The sequence below is a fragment of the Coregonus lavaretus genome (genome assembly GCF_964263955.1).
Source record: "Coregonus lavaretus genome assembly, chromosome: 40".
Lineage (NCBI taxonomy): Eukaryota > Metazoa > Chordata > Actinopteri > Salmoniformes > Salmonidae > Coregonus > Coregonus lavaretus.
The window spans coordinates 2,875,045-2,899,453 of NC_140027.1; the positions used below are offsets into that span (position 1 = coordinate 2,875,045).

Below are 24,409 nucleotides of genomic sequence, written 5' to 3' on the forward strand. Positions count from 1 at the left end.
GATCACAAGAACGGTGAGCAAAAATCCCAGAACCACACAGGGGGACCTAGTGAATGACCTGCAGAGAGCTGGGACCAAAGTAACAAAGCCTACCATCAGTAACACACTACGCCGCCAGGGACTCAAATCCTGCAGTGCCAGACGTGTCCCCCTGCTTAAGCCAGTACATGTCCAGGCCCGTCTGATGTTTGCTAGAGTGCATTTGGATGATCCAGAAGAGGATTGGGAGAATGTCATATGGTCAGATGAAATCAAAATAGAACTTTTTGGTAAAAACTCAACTCGTCGTGTTTGGAGGACAAAGAATGCTGAGTTGCATCCAAAGAACACCATTCCTACTGTGAATCATGGGTGTAGAAACATCATGCTTTGGGGCTGTTTTTCTGCAAAGGGAAAAGGACGACTGATCCGTGTAAAGGAAAGAATGAATGGGGCCATGTATCGTGAGATTTTGAGTGAAACCTCCTTCCATCAGCAAGGGCATTGAAGATGAAACGTGGCTGGGTCTTTCAGCGTGACAATGATCCCAAACACACCGCCCGGGCAACGAAGGAGGGGCTTCGTAAGAAGCATTTCAAGGTCCTGGAGTGGCCTAGCCAGTCTCCAGATCTCAACCCCATAGAAAATCTTTGGAGGGAGTTGAATGTCCGTGTTGCCCAGCGACAGCCCCAAAACATCACTGCTCTAGAGGAGATCTGCATGGAGGAATGGGCCAAAATACCAGCAACAGTGTGTGAAAACCTTGTGAAGACTTACAGAAAACGTTTGACCTGTGTCATTGCCAACAAAGGGTATATAACAAAGTATTGAGTAACTTTTGTTATTGACCAAATACTTATTTTCCACCATAATTTGCAAATAAATTCATTAAAAATCCTACAATGTGATTTTCTGGAAAAAAAAATCTCATTTTGTCTGTCATAGTTGACGTGTACCTATGATGAAAATTACAGGCCTCTCTCATCTTTTTAAGTGGGAGAACTTGCACAATTGGTGGCTGACTTAATACTTTTTTCCCCCACTGTATATGAGCTAGCGTTCAAACCACTGCTGTCACGACCCATATTGACTGTATTAAGCTTGTAGTACCTCCCTCCCTCCTTCTCTTCCGCTGTAGAAATATGTTTAATCATGGACACCGTTGGCTCTTTAAACCTGTGACCAGACAGGCCCTCATTTGCGGAACAAATCAGCCAGTCACCCTCAAGCACCCGAATGCACGCATGCTCTCGCTCTCTTTCTCTCTCTCACTCTCTTTCTCACACACACACACACACACACACACACACACACACACACGTCCCAGCCCCCTTTTGGCTGGTACATATGTGCCTTAGCCTGTGCGTCACTCCCCCCGTGGGCTACAGACAGACAGTCACACAGTCGACCCCCGGCGTGGTCCAGACTCCTCACCATGAGTAATGGCCCTGTGTGTATAATCTCATTTCATGTGAGTGTGTGTGTGCGTGCAGGCATGTGTGCCTGTCTGTCTGTCTCTGTGTCGTGTGTGTGTGTGTGTGTGTGTGTGTGTGTCTCATAACTCTCTCTACAACATCGGCACAATCTGAGCCCCAGCGGGCACAGCGCAGGCACAAAGCCAATCTGCTCACCGGCTAATAAAAGTCCCAAATTGAAATGGGGAATTTGGTTAGCGAAGGAAAGGTTACGATTTCTCATGTCGGATAAGAGAAAGTAGCTCAGCGGGGGACTGGGAATCAGGTCCATTGCCTCCTGGTGGGGAGTCAAAATTAGCAGAGCCCAATACATTTGTTGAAAACATTAGGAAGGAGGGAGAGAGAGAGGTATAAAATACAGATACAGTGGCTTGCGAAAGTATTCACCCCCCTTGGCATTTTTACTATTTTGTTGCCTTAAAACCTGGAATTAAAATAGATTTTTTGGGGGGTTTGTATCATTTGATTTACACAACATGCCTACCACTTTATTGTGAAACAAACGAGCGTGCATAACTATTCAACCCCCCAAAGTCAATACTTTGTAGAGCCACCTTTTGCAGCAATTATAGCTGCAAGTCTCTTGGGGTATGTCTCTATAAGTTTGGCACATCTAGCCACTGGGATTTTTGCCCATTCTTCAAGGCAAAACTGCTCCAGCTCCTTCAAGTTGGATGGGTTCTGCTGGTGTACAGCAATCTTTAAGTCATACCACAGATTCTCAATTGGATTAAGGTCTGGGCTTTGAGTAGGCCATTCCAAGACATTTAAATGTTTCCCCTTAAACCACTCGAGTGTTGCTTTAGCAGTATGCTTAGGGTCATTGTCCTGCTGGAAGGTGAACGTCCGTCCCAGTCTCAAATCTCTGGAAGACTGAATTTTGTATTTATTTTTATTTCACCTTTATTTAACCAGGTAAGCCAGTTGAGAACAAGTTCTCATTTACAACTGCGACCTGGCCAAGATAAAGCAAAGCAGTGCGATAAAAACAACAACAACAACACAGTTACATATGGAATAAACAAAAACGTACAGTCAATAACACAATAGAAAATAGAAAATCTATATACAGTGTGTGCAAATGTAGTAAGTTATGGAGGTAAGGCAATAAATAGGCCATAGTGCAAAATAATTACAATTTAGTATTAACACTGGAGTGATATATGTGCAGAAGATGATGTGCAAATAGAGATACTGGGGTGCAAATTAGCAAAATAAATAACAATATGGGGATGAGGTAGTTGGGTGGGCTAATTACAGATGGGCTGTGTACAGGTACAGTGATCGGTAAGCTGCTCTGACAACTGATGCTTAAAGTTAATGAGGGAGATAAGTGTCTCCAGCTTCAGAGATTTTTGTAGTTCGTTCCAGTCATTTCCAGCAGAGAACTGGAAGGAATGGCGGCCAAAGGAGGTGTTGGCTTTGGGGATGACCAGTGAGATATACAGTGAGGGGAAACAAGTATTTGATCCCCTGCTGATTTTGCACATTTGCCCACTGACAAAGAAATTATCAGTCTATCATTTTAATGGTATGTTTATTTGAACAGTGAGAGACAGAATAACAACAAAAACATCCAGAAAAACGCATGTCAAAAATGTTATAAATTGATTTGCATTTTAATGAGGGAAGTAAGTATTTGACCCCCTCTCAATCAGAAAGATTTCTGGCTCCCAGGTGTCTTTTCTACAGGTAACGAGCTGAGATTAGGAGCACACTCTTAAAGGGAGTGCTCCTAATCTCATCTTGTTACCTGTATAAAAGACACCTGTCCACAGAAGCAATCAATCAATCAGATTCCAAACTCTCCACCATGGCCAAGACCAAAGAGCTCTCCAAGGATGTCAGGGACAAGATTGTAGACCTACACAAGGCTGGAATGGGCTACAAGACCATCGCCAAGCGGCTTGGTGAGAAGATGACAACAGTTGGTGCGATTATTCGCAAATGGAAGAAACACAAAAGAACTGTCAATCTCCCTCGGCCTGGGTCTCCATGCAATGATCATGAGGACGGTGAGGAATCAGCCCAGAACTACACGGGAGGATCTTGTCAATGATCTCAAGGCAGCTGGGACCATAGTCACCAAGAAAACAATTGGTAACACACTATGCCGTGAAGTACTGAAATCCTGCAGAGCCTGCAAGGTCCCCCTGCTCAAGAAAGCACATATACAGTGGGGATAAAAAGTATTTAGTCAGCCACCAATTGTGCAAGTTCTCCCACTTAAAAACATGAGAGTGGCCTGTAATTTTCATCATAGGTACACGTCAACTATGACAGACAAATTGAGAATTTTTTTTCCAGAAAATCACATTGTAGGATTTTTTATGAATTTATTTGCAAATTATGGTGGAAAATAAGTATTTGGTCACCTACAAACAAGCAAGATTTCTGGCTCTCACAGACCTGTAACTTCTTCTTTAAGAGGCTCCTCTGTCCTCCACTCGTTACCTGTATTAATGGCACCTGTTTGAACTTGTTATCAGTATAAAAGACACCTGTCCACAACCTCAAACAGTCACACTCCAAACTCCACTATGGCCAAGACCAAAGAGCTGTCAAAGGACACCAGAAACAAAATTGTAGACTATGATGAAAATTACAGGCCTCTCTCATCTTTTTAAGTGGGAGAACTTGCACAATTGGTGGCTGACTAAATACTTTTTCCCCCCCACTGTATAGGGCTTATATAAGGGCATAGACTCATTGTCCTGGGGTTTGTAATTCTGTTGAGAGTGAGTGTGAGATAAAGAGGGGCTCTGGGTGGATGCTGCAGTAGTAGCCTGGTGCAGGTCTACAATTTTGTTTCTGGTGTCCTTTGGCAGCTCTTTGGTCTTGGCCATAGTGGAGTTTGGAGTGTGACTGTTTGAGGTTGTGGACAGGTGTCTTTTATACTGATAACAAGTTCAAACAGGTGCCATTAATACAGGTAACGAGTGGAGGACAGAGGAGCCTCTTAAAGAAGAAGTTACAGGTCTGTGAGAGCCAGAAATCTTGCTTGTTTGTAGGTGACCAAATACTTATTTTCCACCATAATTTGCAAATAAATTCATAAAAAATCCTACAATGTGATTTTCTGGAGAAAAAAAATCTCAATTTGTCTGTCATAGTTGACGTGTACCTATGATGAAAATTACAGGCCTCTCATCTTTTTAAGTGGGAGAACTTGCACAATTGGTGGCTGACTAAATACTTTTTTTCCCCGCTGTACATGCCCATCTGAAGTTTGCCAATGAACATCTGAATGATTCAGAGGAGAACTGGGTGAAAGTGTTGTGGTCAGATGAGACCAAAATGAAGCTCTTTGGCATCAACTCAACTCGCCGTGTTTGGAGGAGGAGGAATGCTGCCTATGACCCCAAGAACACCATCCCCACCGTCAAACATGGAGGTGGAAAATTATGCTTTTGGGGTGTTTTTCTGCTAAGGGGACAGGACAACTTCACCGCATCAAAGGGACGATGGACGGAGCCATGTACCGTCAAATCTTGGGTGAGAACCTCCTTCCCTCAGCCAGGGCATTGAAAATGGGTTGTGGATGGGTATTCCAGCATGACAATGACCCAAAACACACGGCCAAGGCAACAAAGGAGTGGCTCAAGAAGAAGCACATTAAGGTCCTGGAGTGGCCTAGCCAGTCTCCAGACCTTCATCCCATAGAAAATCTGTGGAGGGAGCTGAAGGTTCGAGTTGCCAAACGTCAGCCTCGAAACCTTAATGACTTGGAGAAGATCTGCAAAGAGGAGTGGGACAAAATCCCTCCTGAGATGTGTGAAAACCTGATGGCCAACTACAAGAAACGTCTGACCTATGTGATTGCCAACAAGGGTTTTACCACCAAGTACTAAGTCATGTTTTGCAGAGGGGTCAAATACTTATTTCCCTCATTAAAATGCAAATCAATTTATAACATTTTTGACATATGTTTTTCTGGATTTTTTTGTTGTTATTCTGTCTCTCACTGTTCAAATAAACCTACCATTAAAATTATAGACTGATCATTTCTTTGTCAGTGTGCAAACGTACAAAATCAGCAGGGGATCAAATACTTTTTTCCCTCACTGTACCTACTGGAGCGCATACTACGGGTGGGTGTTGCTATGGTGACCAATGAGCTAAGATAAGGCGGGGATTTGCCTAGAAGTGATTTATAGATGACCTGGAGCCAGTGGGTTTGGCGACGAATATGTAGTGAGGGTGAGCCAACGAGAGCGTACAGGTCACAATGGTGGGTAGTATATGGGGCTTTGGTGACAAAACGGATGGCACTGTGATAGACTACATCCAATTTGCTGAGTTGAGTGTTGGAAGCTATTTTGAAAATGACATCGCCGAAGTCAAGGATCGGTAGGAAACAGGTTTCCCTCAAGAATTTCCCTGTATTTAGCGCCATCCATCATTCCTACAATTCTGACCAGTTTCCCAGTCCCTGCCGATGAAAAAAGATGGTGTTCTGAGAGGTGTTGGGTTTGCACCAGACATAGCGTTTTCCTTGATGGCCAAAAAGCTAAATTTTAGTCTCATCTGACCAGAGTACCTTCTTCCATATGTTTGGGGAGTTTCCCACATGCCTTTTGGCGAACACCAAACGTGTTTGCTTATTTTTTTCTTTAAGCAATGGCTTTTTTCTGGCCACACTTCCGTAAAGCCCAGCTCTGTGGAGTGTACGGCTTAAAGTGGTCCTATGGACAGATACTCCAATCTCCGCTGTGGAGCTTTGCAGCTCCTTCAGGGTTATCTTTGGTCTCTTTGTTGCCTCTCTGATTAATGCCCTCCTTGCCTGGTCCGTGAGTTTTGCTGGGCGGCCCTCTCTTGGCAGGTAATAATGGATTTAATGGTGCTCCGTGGGATGTTCAAAGTTTCTGATATTTTTTTTATAACCCAACCCTGATCTGTACTTCTCCACAACTTTGTCTTTGTCCCTGACCTGTTTGGAGAGCTCCTTGGTCTTCATGGTGACCCTTGCTTAGTGGTGTTGCAGACTCTGGGGCCTTTTAGAACAGGTGTGTATATATACTGAGATCATGTGACAAATCATGTGACACTTAGATTGCACACAGGTGGACTTTATTTAACTAATTATGTGACTTCTGAAGGTAATTGGTTGCACCAGATCTTATTTAGGGGCTTCATAGCAAAGGGGGTGAATAGATGTGCACGCACCACTTTTCCGTTAATTATTTAGTAGAATTTTTTGAAAGAAGTTATTTTTTTCATTTCACTTCACCAATTTGGACTGTTTTGTGTATGGCCATTACATGAAATCCAAATAAAAATCTATTTAAATTACAGCTTGTAATGCAACAAAATAGGAAAAACGCCAAGGGGGAAGAATACTTTTGCAAGGCACTGTAGAACAATGGCCTGTGTTGTGTCGCACTGGCAGAAAAGAAAGACAAATATAACTTTAGGTGAGATATGTTTTTAGGCGGAAGTCAGAGTCTATTTTAAGAGATGGATTTTATGGATGTTTTGCTCTGGAGGAATAGTCTCCACCGTTTCATGGTTATGAATTTCTTTTTGGATTTCATATTTAGAAGTTATTGGAAAACACAGGAAGAGATTCTTATGGATATTGGATCAACCCTTCTCCGTATACTATAGTAATGAGATTTATTATTTAGGAAAACAGTGTGATATTGCTAGCCTAGGAGTCAAGCACTCATGATAGAAAACACACAAAAAAGAATGGGAACTTTATACAGATATGACAATATCCGATTTAATCTCTCAACAGAACAGATATATCAGGTGTCTATTGCAGTACATAAAACCTTCAATTTGAGTAAATCTTTGAAACTTTCCTACTAACTTTCTTAGACACTCACTGACTGCCTTTACAAAAGGCCTGGTGTCCCTGGTGTAATCAAATAGTCTATCAAGCTCTAGAGACTGAGTTGTCTGTTCGGCGAGGTCGGAGGATCAGGGCTGAGAGAGTGTTTGTGTGAAAGAAGAGGTGCCCTGTGGGAAAGGTGGTGAAGCAGGGACATATCCACTGAGATAAAGGAATCTGTCAGTGCAGTGGACACAGACAGACACACACACACACACACACACACATACACACACACACACACACACACACACACACACACACACATACACTCTCTCACTCTCTCTCCACCACTGTATTCAGTATTCATCTCCCTTCACAATGGACAGAGGAGTTCTAGGGAAGGTCTTCAGGTAGAATCTCAGTGTGAGTTTACTTTCATCCTATCAAAATGCTAAAAGCTGTTGACTGGAGACAAGGTTGGGGTTGAATGTTGTGTAGCGGAGGATGCATAGGCACTCATATAGAGACCATTAGCTCTGCCTTTAGTGAGCACATTTTATTATTATTATATATATTCACACAAGTATCTTTACACCGACACACACACACAGGTTGTGGATGTATCTGCTGAAGGGCGGTGAAGAGAATCTTGAGAAAAAGCCCCAGCTGTGCCCAATGGCTCAGCCCCCATATCTCCATCTGCTTTTACAAGGCAGTTTTTCAATGATTGATGATGAGCTGTTTAAACCCATCGTCAGAAGTACTTCTAGAAATACTGTAGTTTGAAAGATGAATGGGACCCATTTGTTTCACATTAATGTTTGTATTTGATTTTGACATTGTGTACACATGCACCATGTCACCATGCTACACTATATATACAAAAGTATGTGGACACCCCTTCAAATTAGTGGATTAGTATTTTACAGGTGTATAAAATCGAGCACACCGCCATGCAATCTCCATAGACAAACATTGGAAGCAGAATGGCCTTACTGAAGGGCTCAGTGACTTTCAACGTGACACCTTTCCAACAAGTCAGTTTGTCAAATTTCTACCCTGCTAGAGCTGCCCCGGTGCTGTTATTGTGAACGGCTCAGCCGCGAAATGGTAGGTCACACAAGCTCACAGATCGGGACTGCCAAATGCTGAAGCGCGTAGTGTGTAAAAATCGTCTGTCCTCGGTTGCAACACTCACTACAGAGTTCCAAACTGCCTCTGGAAGCAACGTCATCACAAGAACTGTTCATCAGAAGCTTCATGAAATGAGTTTCCATGGCCGAGCAGCTGCACACAAGCCTAAGATCAGCATGCGCAATGCCAAGCGTCGGCTGAAGTGGTGTAAAGCTCACCGCCATTGGACTCTGGAGTAGTGGAAATGCGTTCTCTGGAGTGACGAATCAAACATGCCAGGACAACGCTACCTGCCTGAATGCATATTGCCAACTGTAAAGTTTGGTGGAGGAGGAATAATGGCCTGGGGCTGTTGTTCATGGTTCGGGCTAGGCCCCTTAGTTCCAGTGAAGGGTAATCTTAACGCTACAGCAAACAATTCCATTCTAGACGGTTCTGTGCTTCCAAATTTGTGGCAACAGTTTGGGGAAGGCCCTTTCTTGTTTCAGCATGACAATGCCCCTGTGCACAAAGCAAGGTCCATACAGAAATGGTTTGTCGAGATCGGTGTGGAAGAACTTGACTGGCCTGCACAGAGCCCTGACCTCAACCCCATTGAACACCTTTGGGATTAATTGGAACGCCTACTGCGAGCCAGGCCTAATCGCCCAACATCCGTGCCTGACCTCACTAATGCTCTTGTGGCTGAATGGAAGCAAGTCACCGCAGAAATGTTCTAAGATCTAGTGGAAAGCCTTCCCAGAAGAGTGGAGGGTGTTATAGCAGCGAAGGGTGAACCAACTCCATATTAATGTCCATGATTTTGGAATGAGATGTTCGACGGGCAGGTGTCCACATACTTTTGCTCATGTAGTGTATCTAGAGGAGAACGCTTTGAAGAATGCTTTTTGGTTCCAGGTAGAACCCCTTTGGCTCCAGGTAGAACCCTTTTGGGTTCCATGTAGAACCCTTCCCAAAAGAGTTCTACCTGGAACCAAAAAGGGTTTTCCTATAGATAAATAGGTAAAGAGGTCAATCGACCGAAACAATGTAATTGCCATGGAAACGCGTGGGGGAAAGATCCCGAGTCTCCTCATTGCCCCAAGCAAAATTATCCTACATTTAGGCTATTGTTGATATGTGTATTTCACACTATGTTGAAGTAAAAGGTTGTATAAAGCTTGTATGGATGTCAACCCCAACACATGTTCATGTCATCGCTACCAATCAACTGCATTACAGTTAAAAACGAATTTGACTACCACCACCGATTTCTGTATGCTAGCTATGCTAACCAGCTTATAAGAAATGGAGTTAGCGTTTAGCAGTCACATCTTCTAAACCTGAAAAGGGACAACTTCTACATGTTATGCAGCGAAAACAGCCAAATATATCCAAATCGGATTTAATTAACCACATTGTGGGCCTGTTACAATACATAAATCATAACGGATTTGACAAATATCCACATTTGTTGAATGTGCGCCAATCTGGTCAATGAAACGTCTGCGTTCCATTGACTCCTTTACCGCATCTATTGGGACAGCCGAATAACCCATTTGGAACCCTTGTTTCTAAGAGTGTGTTGATAGACAGTCTTTTAGCTGTTAGCAGCATGGCTCTGGTATTTAATCTCGGTCACTGATATACTGTTACGTCAACATAATTGCTTGAGAAACATCAGTTAATTGATTTCCTCATCGTTATTCTTTATTTCTGAGTAAACGACATCCTGAGTCATGTCATGGCATATTTTACACAAGCCAATCAGAGATAGGCAGGATGGGGAGATGGCCATTCAGAAAGAGGGAGGGTACAGGTCTAAAGTCAGTGAAGAATGCCATCCATGTGAATAGACCAGTTGTGTAGTTGTGGTTTTATACTCTAGAGGTATACGCCCACAGAGGATGCAACAGCCTGATCACAATTTACATTTAAATTTTTGTCATTTAGCAGACGCTCTTATCCAGAGCGACTTACAATTAGTGAGTGCATACATTATTTTATTTTTTTCATACTGGCCCCCTCGTGGGAATCGAACCCACAACCCTGGTGTTGCAAACACCATGCTCTACCAACTGAGCTACATCCCTGCCGGCCATTCCCTCCCCTACCCTGGACGACGCTGGGCCAATTGTGCGCCGCCCCATGGGTCTCCCGGTCGCGGCCGGCTACGACAGAGCCTGGATTCGAACCAGGATCTCTAGTGGCACAGCTAGCACTGCGATGCAGTGCCTTAGACCACTGCGCCACATACCAACATTCCATCAGTGAGCTAGCGCTTCCTCTGCTTGTCTTACAGCATCTATAATCTCTGACTGTCTGTGTCATGTAATTTACTGAGTTTTAGCCCCAAGACTCGCTATCCCTTTTTACTTATTCACTGTAGATGGCACAGATACCTTACCTTATCGAGATGCATGTTGCCGAGATACCGGGAGGCAACCGTGGAATCAATCATAGGGGACGGAAGTCTTTGAGGACCTGGTGTGGCAGTGATGAGATGCATGTTTGGGATCCAGCGAGGGGGAGCAGGTGTGGCAGGTCTATATATATATATATATCTTCCCCCCCCTCCCCTGCCATTTTACTCCATCTGTCATTTACCCAAGCAGCAGACAACTCAGGTGTCCTCTGGTCGCCGGTGATGATGGCAACCAGACACAGGAAATGTCGGGACGTCTGTCTCGTCTAGGGCTTGTCCCCTCTCCCACCCTCCGCCGGACCCCACTACCCCCTGGGTATTTGTAGCACAGAGTGTGGACAGAATTGACAGTGGTCACTTGTCTAGGTGACAAACCACTAGAGATCTGTCTCTCGAGTCCCAAGACGGCTAAGCTTATAGGAGCAGAAAAGCATTTGAAAAGCATTATTTTGTGATATTTATTAGTACACAATAATAATTTATTTCGGTTGAGCATTAAATTCGGCAGTCACATGCACAACAACCAGCTGGAAGTTTATGATCAGACTAAACGGAAGCAGCTCTGTATGTGCTGTAGCCTGCATGCTCGCCAGCTAACAACAGCTTTATGCCTATGACCTATATTCACAAATGGGTTGTAAACCCACTATTTTGACATCTCAAAAGTATTATGTGTTAATCCCCCTGCAGTAGAAAATAGTACTATGTCAAGTCATCATCATTAATGAGCCAATATTCATACTGTATATTCTCACTATCTTGTCAGACAGAGATAATAGAGTCGTTATCCAGCATGATGCTACTTCAGGGAACACAGTTTTATATAGTGCTCTGATATTAAAACTAGCTTGAAGGAGTGAAGCAGAAAAAGTAGGCCTTAGTAACTGCGGTGAAGAAGTAGATCCCTGGGGGTTACTGAAAAAAAAAAAAAAAGATTAGAGCCGTAGTTATTTTGGTGTTCATTACAATACGTATCCCTCCTCCTAATGTGAGACAGGTGCTGCAGGTGCTCTGGTGCAGTGTGCTACAATGTTCCAATGTCCTCGTGCGACCACCCTGCATCACTACATCTTCTATACTGAACAAAAATAGAAACGCAACATGCAACAATTTCAATGATTTTACGGCGTTACAGTTCATAAGGGAATCAATCTATTGAAATAAATTAATTAGGCCCTAATCTATGGATTTCACATGACTGGGCAGGGGCGCAGCCGTGGGTGGTCCTGGGAGGGCATAGGTCCACTCACTGGGGAGCCATGCCCACCCACTGGGGAGCCAGCCAATCAGAATGAGTTTTTCCCCACAAAAGGGCTTTATTACAGACATAAATACTCCTCAGCTTCATCAGCTGTCTGGGTGGCTGTTCTCAGACGATCCCGCAGGTGAAGAAGCCGGATGTGGAGGTCCTGGGCTGGCGTGTTTACATGTGGTCTGCGGTTGTGAGGCCGGTTGGGCGTACTGCCATATCACTCTAAAATGATGTTGGTGGCTTATGGTAGAGAAATTTACATTAAATTATCTGGCAACAGCTCTGGTGGACATTCCTGCAGTCAGCATGCCAATTGCACGCTCCCTCAAAACTTGAGACATCTGTAACATTGTGTTTTGTGGCAAAACTGCATATTTTAGAGTGGCCTTTTATTGTCCCCAGCACAAGGTGCACCTTTGTAATGTTCATGCTGTTTAATCAGCTTCTTGATATGCCACACCTGTCAGGTGTATGGATTATCTTGGCAAAGGAGAAATGCTCACTAACAGGGATGTAAACAAATTTGTGCACAGAATTGGAGAGAAATAAGCTTTTTGTGCATATGGAAAATGTCTGAGCTCATGAAACATGGGACCAACACTTTACATGTTGTGTTTATATTTTTGTTCAGTATATCAACTCTAGACACTAATTTCATTCACTGCAGTATTGATACAATGAATATAATTATTTTCTCCTTCATATTGGAGTAGGTAAGCCCCAAAGCATCAATGGGATAGCTAAAGAGAGAGAGAGAGAGAGAATTGTAGTGTGAAAAAAGTATAGTGAAATAGTAGGTCTAAAAAGAGAGAGGGGGGTGGAGAAAGAGAGCGATAGAGAGAAAGTAGGGAGGGAGATGGAGAACTGTGAGAGTGACAATTGTAATTAAACAGCTCAGCCCCTGAAGAGACACTCTAGCGACACTCCCCTTCTACTAGAACTGCTCTCCCTCACTCTCCTCCTCCTCTCTCTGCCCTATATATCTCTCTCTCTCCCTCTATATATCCCTCTCTCCTGGCTGAGAAAGAAGGAATGAGGGAGAGGTTGTGAGAATGAGAGACTGGCATAGGTTTCTCCCCTCAGACCCTCTCTTGAAGATACAGCAGCCAGACAGACAGACCCACCCACACTCCTCACAGACTCAGCTATCCCAACAAAGTACTGCTTTCCTGAGTAATTTCAGGACATAGGAGTGTAGGCTTTGTATATATTTAAAATAGCATCCTGGTATTGTCTTGTGGGAGAAGTAAGCTGTTGTGTCCTTAGTATTTTGTTATTTGCTTATGCTCCTTATTGCTGTGGATTTTATTTTTTATTTAACCTTTATTTAACCAGGTAAGCCAGTTGAGAACAAGTTCTCATTTACAACTGCGACCTGGCCAAGATAAAGCAAAGCATAGGATACCTAGGATAACCTAGGTAACAGGCTAGCCTTTCTGTGCGGATTGAAATGAAACTGGCTTTGGCCTTTCAGTGCCTTTTACCTTCCCAGTGGGGAATTCAATATCAGAGACGGGGGGCGTGAGAGAGAGAGAGAGCGAGGGGAGAGAGGAGAGAACGGGGAGGCAGCAGTCAAAAGGGCAGACAGGAATTACACAGCGCTGCTCCACTGGGTAAAGGAAAAACAGCCTCCAAATGATTTACTATCTGATGGTTGAGAGGAATCAACTAAGCCAAAAGCTATTTCCATTTACCTTGTAAAATTGAATACTTGATTATTAATTCACTAAGATTTACTCACCAAAGGCCATGCACTGGTGAATACATCAGTTGATACTCAATTGGTGGCCTTTTCGCTGGCAGCTTCGATATCTGAGTTGACGTGATACGATGTGACATTAAAGTACACTTCTTGTGCTCCTGAATGATTAGGGTTTCTCAGTACATGCACTGCTGTGTCTGTGTGTGTGTGCGGGTACATGATTATGTGTGTGTGTGACACATTTCTACAGTGATTAATTGCTCGACGGCGTTGAACAAGTGTGTTTAATTAAATCCTCAGATAATGTCAACATTTACAATGTGTACATTGCCCGGGAGACAGAGGTTCAGCCTCCTACACACTCCCCTGTAGCTATCACCTACGATGAATCAATGTGTACATGTCGTAACAGATGTCAATTTTACAATGCCGCCCTTTGGGTAAATCACAATCGTTGCTCCATTGTATAATGATTTTCACTTGATACGGTTTGTTTTCCCAATTGTGGATGGTGTCTTTTTGAGGCATTGAGACCTGATAGAACCTCTCTTGAGCAGACTCTGGCACAAACTACCCCTGTTATGTATACAACCTTGTGTCTGAGCTCAACTTTGACCTCTCTCTCCTCTCTCAGGCTACCACCACAGCCTCCCATCCTCTCCGTACACCTCTGGGCCAGAGGGTCAAAGGTTACCCCCATCGACCACTCTGTCCTCAGAGTTCCTGAACCACAGTGGTTCCACCAAGGTCCTCCTCGTCATCTGCAACACAGCAGGCTCTGGCCAGCAGGCCGTCAGGTGAGTCAGGTTTGGTTGATTGGGTGGGAGTCTGGATTGGTTGATTGGGTCGGAATCTTGATTGGTTGATTGGGTGGGATGGAGGGAGGTAGGGAGGGAGGCCATTTTGAAAATATGAGGTGTTAGGTGTGAATCAAACAAGCCTTTTTATTTTATAGTTGGTTTTATAGTGGCGAATCTCATGGATGAACAAAGGTGTTATGATAAACATGTGCACCAACGTTTTGTACAGAGGGCAAAAGCTCTATCTCTTTACTAGTTCCAGCTGTAACGTGTGCCGCTGGGCCCAAGGGGATGTGCTCCGAGTTCCATTTTCCAGTTCCATGTCACATTACAGAGGCTGCGTTTACACAGGCAGAACAATTATGATCTTTTTCCACTAATTGGTATTTTGACCAATCAGATCAGCTCTTTTGCCAATACCTATAAAAAATATCAGAATTGGGCTGCCTGTGTAAACACAGCCTAAGTCATCAAAACTTTATGGTCTGGCTGACTGTTGGATTTTACATTAATATCATAGTATAAAGTAACCCATATACTTTTTTCAACATGTCATCATTTTTTGACATCTTTTTAAAACATGTATTTTTTCCTACTGAAAATCAAAGGGCGCATCGCTCCTGAAAGAAACTAAATACTCTAAATCCCAGTGAGTGAGTGAGTGAGAGAGTGATATTTGAGTACCTGTGGAGGCCCCATCTCAGCCCAGTCTGTCTCTGTTTCACCCCATGGGGAGACTGTTTACACCCCCTGACTGGCACATGTCAACTGTGGTTGGCCCAGATTGCTGCCTGTTTGTCAGAAACCCTCTCTCTCTCTTTCCCCCAACTGTCTCTACAACAGAGGAAAAACCTACAGATCAAAACCACATAATGGTTCATATTGGGCCAGTTTCCCAGACACAGATTAAGCGCCATAGTGGACTAAAAAGCAATAGAGATTCTCCAGGAATGTGTCCAGGTAACCAGCCCATTGAGTAGTTATATCTTGGGCATCATTTTAGGAAATTCACCCTGGGCTCACCTTGTGTGTAATATAACCATTGAATGGATGATCATCATAGATGTCTTTGGGGTAGAGTTTGGTCCTTGGGCTAACCTAGAGGAGAAGTATTCCCATAGCAGTAAACATTGGCTTACCTGCTCACTCTAATAAACTGCTTCGAGGGATGGGGGGTGGCACTGGTTACAAGGACAGACCATGTTTCACACAGACACACCAGGTGCGCACGTGTGCACACACACACACACACACACACACACACACACACACACACACACACACACACACACACTGAAGTCTCAAAACAGCCTCCACCGGTTTTATAAGAAAACCAATCTAAGCAGTAGATGGGAAAAGAGGCTTATGCCCCAATTATTTGAAGGTGGATTAAATGGACTGGAATATGTTCAATTCATTGAATGAAAATACTTTAGTCTAGGTTTTCTCATTCGGATCACTGACTAGCTCTCTCTCAAACGCACACAATGCTATTGGAAATGTAAATCCATAATTTAAAAAACTACATTCTCAGCCAAAATGTTCTCATGCCTGAAATATGCTTACAATGCCGCGTTGAAAATGCTGGCTTTCTCTTGACTTGGAGTCCTGTGATCATTAAATACATGTTGAGTTGAGAGACCTGCTTAACTATGTTTTACATTCAAGAGGCCACAGGGTTGTAATGTACTCTACTTTATGCAAATCCAAACATATGTTTGCCTCTCAAACAACTGCAGAATAACATTGTCTTTTTTCCCCCCTTCTGTCTCTTCCTCCCTCTCTCTCATCTCTCTCCCTCTCCTTCCTCCTCTCTCCCTCTCCTTCCTCCTCTCTCCCTCTCCTTTCTCCTCTCTCTCCCTCTCCTTCCTCCTCTCTCTCCCTCTCCTTCCTCCTCTCTCTCCCTCTCCTTCCTCCTCTCTCTCCCTCTCCTTCCTCCTCTCTCTCCCTTACTCCATCTTCCTCTCCTTCACCCCCCCTCCCCAGGTTCGGCCCTCCCTTCCTCATGAGAGAGGAGCGTACCCTGTCCTGGGACCAGCTCCAGCAGAGTATCCTCAGCAAGCTCTACTACCTGATGCTGAACGGATCACAAGCTCAGGTCGGTTAACACTGGCACCACTGGTCACTACTATTCATTTACTACTACTGTTTCCTACTGTTTACTACCTGAAACAGCAGTACATTCTACCTGAACAACCTAGTGCTACTACCACCAGAACTAACATTCAGCCTACCAATATGCAGTTAATGGAGAGTGGAGATCCTAATGATCTAGTGAGTCTCATACATGCGCACACACACACACACACACATATCCGGGAGTACTTACACACACACACACCCTCTAGGATGACATCTGCGTGCACATAATGACATATGCAGACACTCTTAAGACACAAGCCACCGTGTGTGTGTGTGCTCTTGAGTCCTCAACAACTTCCTGGAAGAAAAAAAAAAAAACATAATGAGAGTGAATTGGCTTTAATTACGAACGGGAGGCTTTCAATTAACCTGAGTGGCCGTAGGGACTGTCTCAGGACCTTCCATTTACACCCAGTCAGTTTAGACTCTGCCTGAGACACAAGGAGGAGTGACACAGCAGATAATGTAGCTGGCAATGGAGTCCAGGACAGCCCCATAGTTCTCTCACCATAGCAATTAACTCTATGCACTGAGCAGAGTGGGGGTTAGGTCAGCATCCATACACCTCACTGTGGCTTCTGCCCTGATAACACACAGATTTAATACAGAATACAGGGAGTGACTAAAGACAAGACCGGTATTACGTAGACCAGCATGTCCTCAGTTTGTTACAGTGGATCCACTGTAGACATAAGTGAGCATTGTAGCAATGAGCCCCTTTCCCTTACCATGCTGTATTCACTATACACTATAGGGCTACTCTATACACACATTAAGCAGGACAATTTTTTGGTACACATGCATTGTTTATTCTATAGACCAGTGGTCACCAACCTTCTTTGAGTCGAGATCACTTTCTGAGTCAAAATGCAAGCCGAGATCTACCGTACATTTTTTGGGGGACATGACTTAAAAAACGTAAGCCTATGCAACATGAACCTATTAAAAACAGTACTGTAGTAATGAGGTTTGTGCAGTAGGCTATAGGCCCAAAACATTATCACTGCCAATTATATTTCAACATTTGAGGTAGGCTATATGATCACACCGTTAATAGATCAGTTGTTGTATTACTTGTGAGGCACAGCTGAGTGAGCATACATTTAAATAATTAGCTTTTTGTATTTTACTGGGCTGATGGAGCCTGCATCTGATGGTCAGTCTCAGCGGAGGGAGAGGGCAGCAGACTGAGGGTCCACCTCTCAACATCCCTCCGCTCTCCCTTTCCTCCGCTGACACTGACCAAAAAGGGACACCGTCTTCCAGTTGATGGCGAAAATCGAGTCGGACCACATTATTTCTGCCTAATGCACAAATTCCTCTTGTTACTGCTATGAACAGAGAAAGGGAAATATTCCTTGATATTAAAAAAGACCCAAGCCGCCAATAATAATAACAACGCAAGCCTTTTGATACACTTTGCTACTCATTCATTGCAGCTGCAGTGCTGGTTGTAGCGCTAGTGGAAGTAGGGTGAATGCGCATTTTATGGCTTATAAAAGTGTTGAATAGAAAGTGTTGACAGTGCTGAGTAAAAACTTAAACATGAACTCACTCATAAAAACAGCAGCTCTTTGCTGCATTCGTTCACACTCTCTCTCTAGTCATGGTTTTAAAAGCTTAGAAATCTCACAGTATCGACTTTGCTTTAGCTTTCTTTCACGCCTGCTATGTTACTGCAGACAGGGCAATCTGAGAGAGTTTGTACCTTCAGACATATGAAATGGTTCAAAATGGGAACACGTCACCTACCCGGTGCGCAGGGCAGCTGAATTGGGTGCACCTACCGCCAACAGAGGGAGATGATATTAACGTAAGGCTTTATCGTTGGTTTTTTTACAAAAATGTTTGGTGATCTACTAGGAATGCCTTGGAGATCGACCAGTCGGTGACCACTGCTATAGACAATGGAGTTCAACACTGCCACAATGACCCCCTCACTTCACCTTGACCCTTAAATACACACAACACACAACTATCCTCTGCTCCTAAGGTGGGCTGCCCTGTCGCTATGGGAGAAGCCATGGTGATAGTGCAGTGTTTGACAAGGAGGCCTTATCCAGAGCAAACAGCCCTGGGCTCAAAGTCTCAGGTAGTGCTAAGGCTGACAAGCCCCAGACAAGGTCCTACCGCCACAGAGAAGAAACTATTTCTTTACACCTAGTGTTGACACACTGATCTGTATCTCCACGGCAACAAGCTCCTTGTCAAGTTAACTCTGTCAAGCTGTGTGACCATCAACTGCACTGTCTGGTTCCCTTTACTTCTCATTCATAGCAAAGCTGTATGCAGACTGAATTCACAGTTAAGTTCCAGGACAGAATTATTGTTTGGTACTTACTTGTATTTGAGGTGTTTGTTTGACTCCCTGGGGGATTTTTCACTTCAAAGTGTGGTTTGTCCGGCTTTCTAATGTCATTCTTATTTGTTTTGTGGTAGAGGAAATTCATAAGATGTTGTGGCGCCCCCTGTGGGTTTCTCAACGACATACAGTGCCTTCAGAAAGTATTCATACCCCTTGACACATTTTGTCTTACAGCCTGAATTCAAAATGGATTCAATTGATCTACAGACAATACTCCATAATGAAAAAGTGAAAACTTGTTTTTAGAAAAATAGTCACATTTATTGAAAATGAAATACAGAAATATCTAGTTTACATAAGTATTCACACCCCTGAGTCAATACTTTGTAGAAGCACCTTTGGCAGTGATTATAGCTGTGAATCTGAGCTTTCCACACCTGGATTGTGCAACATTTGTCCATTATTCTTTTCAAAATTCTTCATGCTCTGTCAAATTGGTTGTTGATCATTGCTAGACAACCATTTTCAGGTCTTGCCATAGATTTTCAAGTAGATTTAAGTCAAAACTGTAACTTGGCCACTCAGGAACATTTACTGTCTTCTTGGTAAGCAACTCCAGTGTAGATTGGGCCTTGTGTTTTAGGTTATTGTCCTGCTGAAAGGTGAATTCATCTCCCAGTGTCTGGTGAAAAGCAGACTGAACCAGGTTTTCCTTTAGGATTTTGCCTGTGCTTAGCTCCATTCTTTTTCTTTTTATCCTGAAAATCTCCCCAGTCCTTAATGGTTACAAGCATACCCATAACATGATGCAGCCACCACTATAAAATATGTGTTGGAATTGCCCCAAACATAATTTCACTTTGACATTATGGGGTATTGTGTGTAGGCCAGTGACAAAATGTGGAAAAATTAAAGGGGTGTGAATAATAATAATAATATGCCATTTAGCAGACGCTTTTATCCAAAGCGACTTACAGTCATGCGTGCATACATTTTTTTGTGTATGGGTGGTCCCGGGGATCAAACCCACTACCTTGGCGTTACAAGCGCCGTGCTCTACCAGCTGAGCTACAGAGGACCACATTCTGAAGGCACTGTAGCAAGTGATCTTTTGACCTCTACATACTACCCAAAATTGCCATCTAGCAGGAAAGAGGAAGGAAGAGATTGCTTGAAAGATTCGTCATTTACAGACACTACACCAGTGAAAAAAGTACATGTGAGGAGAAGTGTCTGTTATAGTCAGTCTCTGATATTAAAGTTTTAAAGGTCCAATGCAGCCGTTTTTATCTCAATATCAAATCATTTCTGGGTAACAATTAAGTACCTTACTGTGATTGTTTTCAATCAAAATAGTCAAAAATATACAAAAATTGCTTCTTAGCAAAGAGACATTTCTCAAGCAAGAATTTAGCTAGGACTGTCTTAATAATAATAATAATAATAATATGCCATTTAGCAGACGCTTTTATCCAAAGCGACTTACAGTCATGCGTGCATACATTTTTTTGTGTATGGGTGGTCCCGGGGTTCGAACCCACTACCTTGGCGTTACAAGCGCCGTGCTCTACCAGCTGAGCTACAGAGGACCACAGTCTTGGAGTGGTCTGACTAGGGAGGGGGGAACTCAAAACTAGCTGTTATTGGCAGAGAGGTTTGGAACTCTCTTTCTTATTGGTCTATTAAATAATTTTCCACCTGGTGATGTCATCAGGAAGGCCAAAACTCCAGCTTGGTTTGAAGAAATCAACTGTGGGAGCAATTATTAGGAAATGGAAGACATACAAGACCACTGATAATCTCCCTCGATCTGGGGCTCCACACAAGATCTCGCCCCGTGGGGTCAAAATGATCACAAGAACGGTGAGCAAAAATCCCAGAACCACACGGGGGGACCTAGTGAATGACCTGCAGAGAGCTGGGACCAAAGTAACAAAGCCTACCTTCAGTAACACACTACGCCGCCAGGGTTTCAAATCCTGCAGTGCCAGACGTGTCCCCCTGCTTAAGCCAGTACATGTCCAGGCCCGTCTGAAGTTTGCTAGAGTGCATTTGGATGATCCAGAAGAGGATTGGGAGAATGTCATATGGTCAGATGAAACCAAAATAGAACTTTTTGGTAAAAACTCAACTCGTCGTGTTTGGAGGACAAAGAATTGCATCCAAAGAACACCATACCTACTGTGAAGCATGGGGGTGGAAACATCATGCTTTGGGGCTGTTTTTCTGCAAAGGGACCAGGACGACTGATCCGTGTAAAGGAAAGAATGAATGGGGCCATGTATCGTGAGATTTTGAGTGAAAACCTCCTTCCATCAGCAAGGGCATTGAAGATGAAACGTGGCTGGGTCTTTCAGCATGACAATGATCCCAAACACACCGCCCGGGCAACAAAGGAGTGGCTTCGTAAGAAGCATTTCAAGGTCCTGGAGTGGCCTAGCCAGTCTCCAGATCTCAACCCCATAGAAAATCTTTGGAGGGAGTTGAAAGTCCGTGTTGCCTAGCGACAGCCCCAAAACATCACTGCTCTAGAGGAGATCTGCATGGAGGAATGGGCCAAAATACCAGCAACAGTGTGTGAAAACCTTGTGAAGACTTACAGAAAACGTTTGACCTGTGTCATTGCCAACAAAGGGTATATAACAAAGTATTGAGAAACTTTTGTTATTGACCAAATACTTATTTTCCACCATAATTTGCAAATAAATTCATTAAAGATCCTCCAATGTGATTTTCTGGATTTTTTTCAGTTTCTTTCTCATTTTGTCTGTCATAGTTGACGTGTACCTATGATGAAAATTACAGGCCTCTCTCATCTTTTTAAGTGGGAGGACTTGCACAATTGGTGGCTGACTAAATACTTTTTTTCCTCCACTGTATGTATGTATGTATGTATGTATGTATGTATGTATGTATGTATGTATGTATGTATGTATGTATGTATGTATGTATGTATGTATGTATGTATGTATGTATGTATGTATGTATGTATGTGTGTATGTATGTATATGTGTATATGTATATATATGTGTATATTTATATATGTATATATATGTGTGTGTGTGTGTGTGTGTGTGTATGTATGTAAAATCACGTTTTTTGACTGCACTAGGCCTTTAATGTGATTGTTAGTTTGACCCCATGTTTCATGTTACATCAGATAACTATTCCTCATGCGGTTTGATGCATGTATGCTGCTCAATGTTTAACCTGCATGTAATGAACTTCCCTTGAATAATGTATAACCTGCATACTGAATAATGTATAACCCAATGTATAACCTGCATACTTTAACTTCCCTTGAACCCTCTATCAGTATTCACAATTCATATTAGCTTAACATCAAACTAACATAACAAGCTGCAGTTCATATAAATGATGAGCTTTAGGGAGCAGAACATTTTGTACCAAAATGGTTTGGTAAATTCCTCACCACACCATGTGTTGTAGAGGTCAGATCTTGCACTCGTTAGATCCCACATTACATGAAAGCTTTAGTACCCACCTACGGATGAGTCATTCCAGCATTGTGTCAAGTTCAGTCTGCAGTATGCTGCTAACTGTTGGATCAAATCTACAAGACAGATCAGAATGTACAAGACAGATTACTTTGAGGCTCAGAGAGGATGTCTCTGTGTGTGTTGGAAATGGAACCCTATTACCACATTAGTGCATTCAGAAGTAGTGCACTATATAGGGAATAGGGTGCCATTTTAGACACAGACCCTGTGATTTTGACCAAGTCATCCAGGCTTGGTGTATTTTCTGCAGCATACAGTTTGTTGTTCTCGCGAGCAGGGTATTTTTGATCATTTTTGTCTGTACCCAACAAATACAAACATTTGCTGAAAAGAAAGATAAGGATATTCTCTCCTCAAGGCTTTGTCGGTTTAATATTTAATCCGACTTGATTAGTCCCTAATCCAAACAGATTAAAAGTAGTACAAATATCCTCAAGAAAGACAGTGATATAACATGAAATCTTCACAAGCATTACATTTTATCTATTCTTCAACATGCATGCACACACACACACCTCCTCCACTCACTTTCACGGCACTCTCCCTCATCCAAAGAAGTTCCCTCGAGTTCCAAACTTTCCTCAAACTTGCTTAGCATATTTGCTCATCAACGCGGAGTTGTTCATTTATAGTCTTACGAAAGATAACCTCACAACTGCATATGTATGGTCCACTCCCCCAAACAAAATACTTCTTTGACATTGTCATTTGGTCTTATTAACTAGTGTGTATCCCAAATGGCACCCTATTCCCTACATAGTGCACTACTTTTGACCAGAGCCCTATGTCTCTAGTAGTGCACTGTGTAGGGAATAGGGTGCCATTTGGGATGAAGACTTACTCATTTATTTCTCTGTATGCTTGGCTGCGGCGCTATTCTCCAGCGGCCTTCATTCCAAATGAGACCATTAGGTTTAATTTGGAACGTGATTCTCCTCTCTACCTTCTAATAACTTAGCCCCTCTTGTCTAATTCATCTCCTAATGCACCTTGTTCAGTCAAGGGTGGAGCTGTGTAGCTGGAGCAAAACGAAAAGAGAAATAGTTAACAATGCTGTTGTTTGAGAAACATTTTTATCTTAGCCAAAGAAAGATACTGTACTGCTTGCTCCCGCAGTATTCTTACAGTATTACAATGCACTTGTATTATAGGTACAGTTTTAGACCTCCTCTATTGTGGTGACCAAGCAGCTTTGAGATGCATAGCAAGTTTCAGTGCAAATGTATGATATCTCATCTCGTCTTATCTCATGTCTCACTTATCTCATTGAATGTCTGTCTGCCTACAGAATGCAGGGTTGCTGTTCAAGATCAGAGTGGTGGGAGGATCTGCCTCCTACAGCTACCTGTCCCCACAAGATGGACGCCCTCTCTTCCACCCTGCCGTGGACAGGTAAGAACACCAGCACCTGCATTATCCATCTCTCTCTCTCTCATCGCTTGCTCTTTCTCTCTCTCGCGCGCTTTCTTTCTCTCTCTCTCTCTCTCTCTCTCTCTCTCTCTCTCTCTCTCTCTCTCTCTCTCTCTCTCTCCTCTCTCTCTCTCTCTCTCTCTCTCTCTCTCTCTCTCTCTCTCTCTCTCTCTCTCTCTCTCTCTCTCTCTCGCGCTTTCTTTCTCTCGCGCTTTCTTTCTCTATCTCTCTCTCTCTCTCGTCGCTTGCTCTCTCTCTCTCTCTCTCTCTCTCTCTCTCTCTCTCTCTCTCCGCGCTTTCTTTCTCTATCTCTCTCTCTCTCGTCGCTTGCTCTCTCTCTCTCTCTCTCTCTCTCTCTCTCTCTCTCTCTCTCTCTCTCTCTCTCTCCCAGTCAATCTAAAATATGTGAACTAAGGTACTATTCGTACTTAATGCCCACTCAAATGCCTGTCATTTAGTAACTCTTCCAGTCTACTGAACAGCCGCTGTCAGACATAAAATGGTAA

General features: G+C 43.3%; 1 protein-coding gene across 1 annotated transcript in view; it reads left to right on the plus strand.

Annotated features, from left to right (window-relative positions):
• LOC311113503 (ubiquitin carboxyl-terminal hydrolase 43-like) overlaps positions 1–23,889 on the plus strand; it is a gene marked incomplete at its 3' end in the record, with an annotated part of 98,606 nt that extends 74,717 nt beyond the window's left edge. Inside the window, exons 7-9 of the mRNA XM_084156735.1 lie at positions 14,360–14,522; positions 16,512–16,623; positions 23,782–23,889. Coding sequence (XP_084012861.1) covers positions 14,360–14,522; positions 16,512–16,623; positions 23,782–23,889 — 383 coding nt within the window. The remainder of the gene's footprint in view (positions 1–14,359; positions 14,523–16,511; positions 16,624–23,781) is intronic.
• Positions 23,890–24,409: the final 520 nt, after the last annotated feature.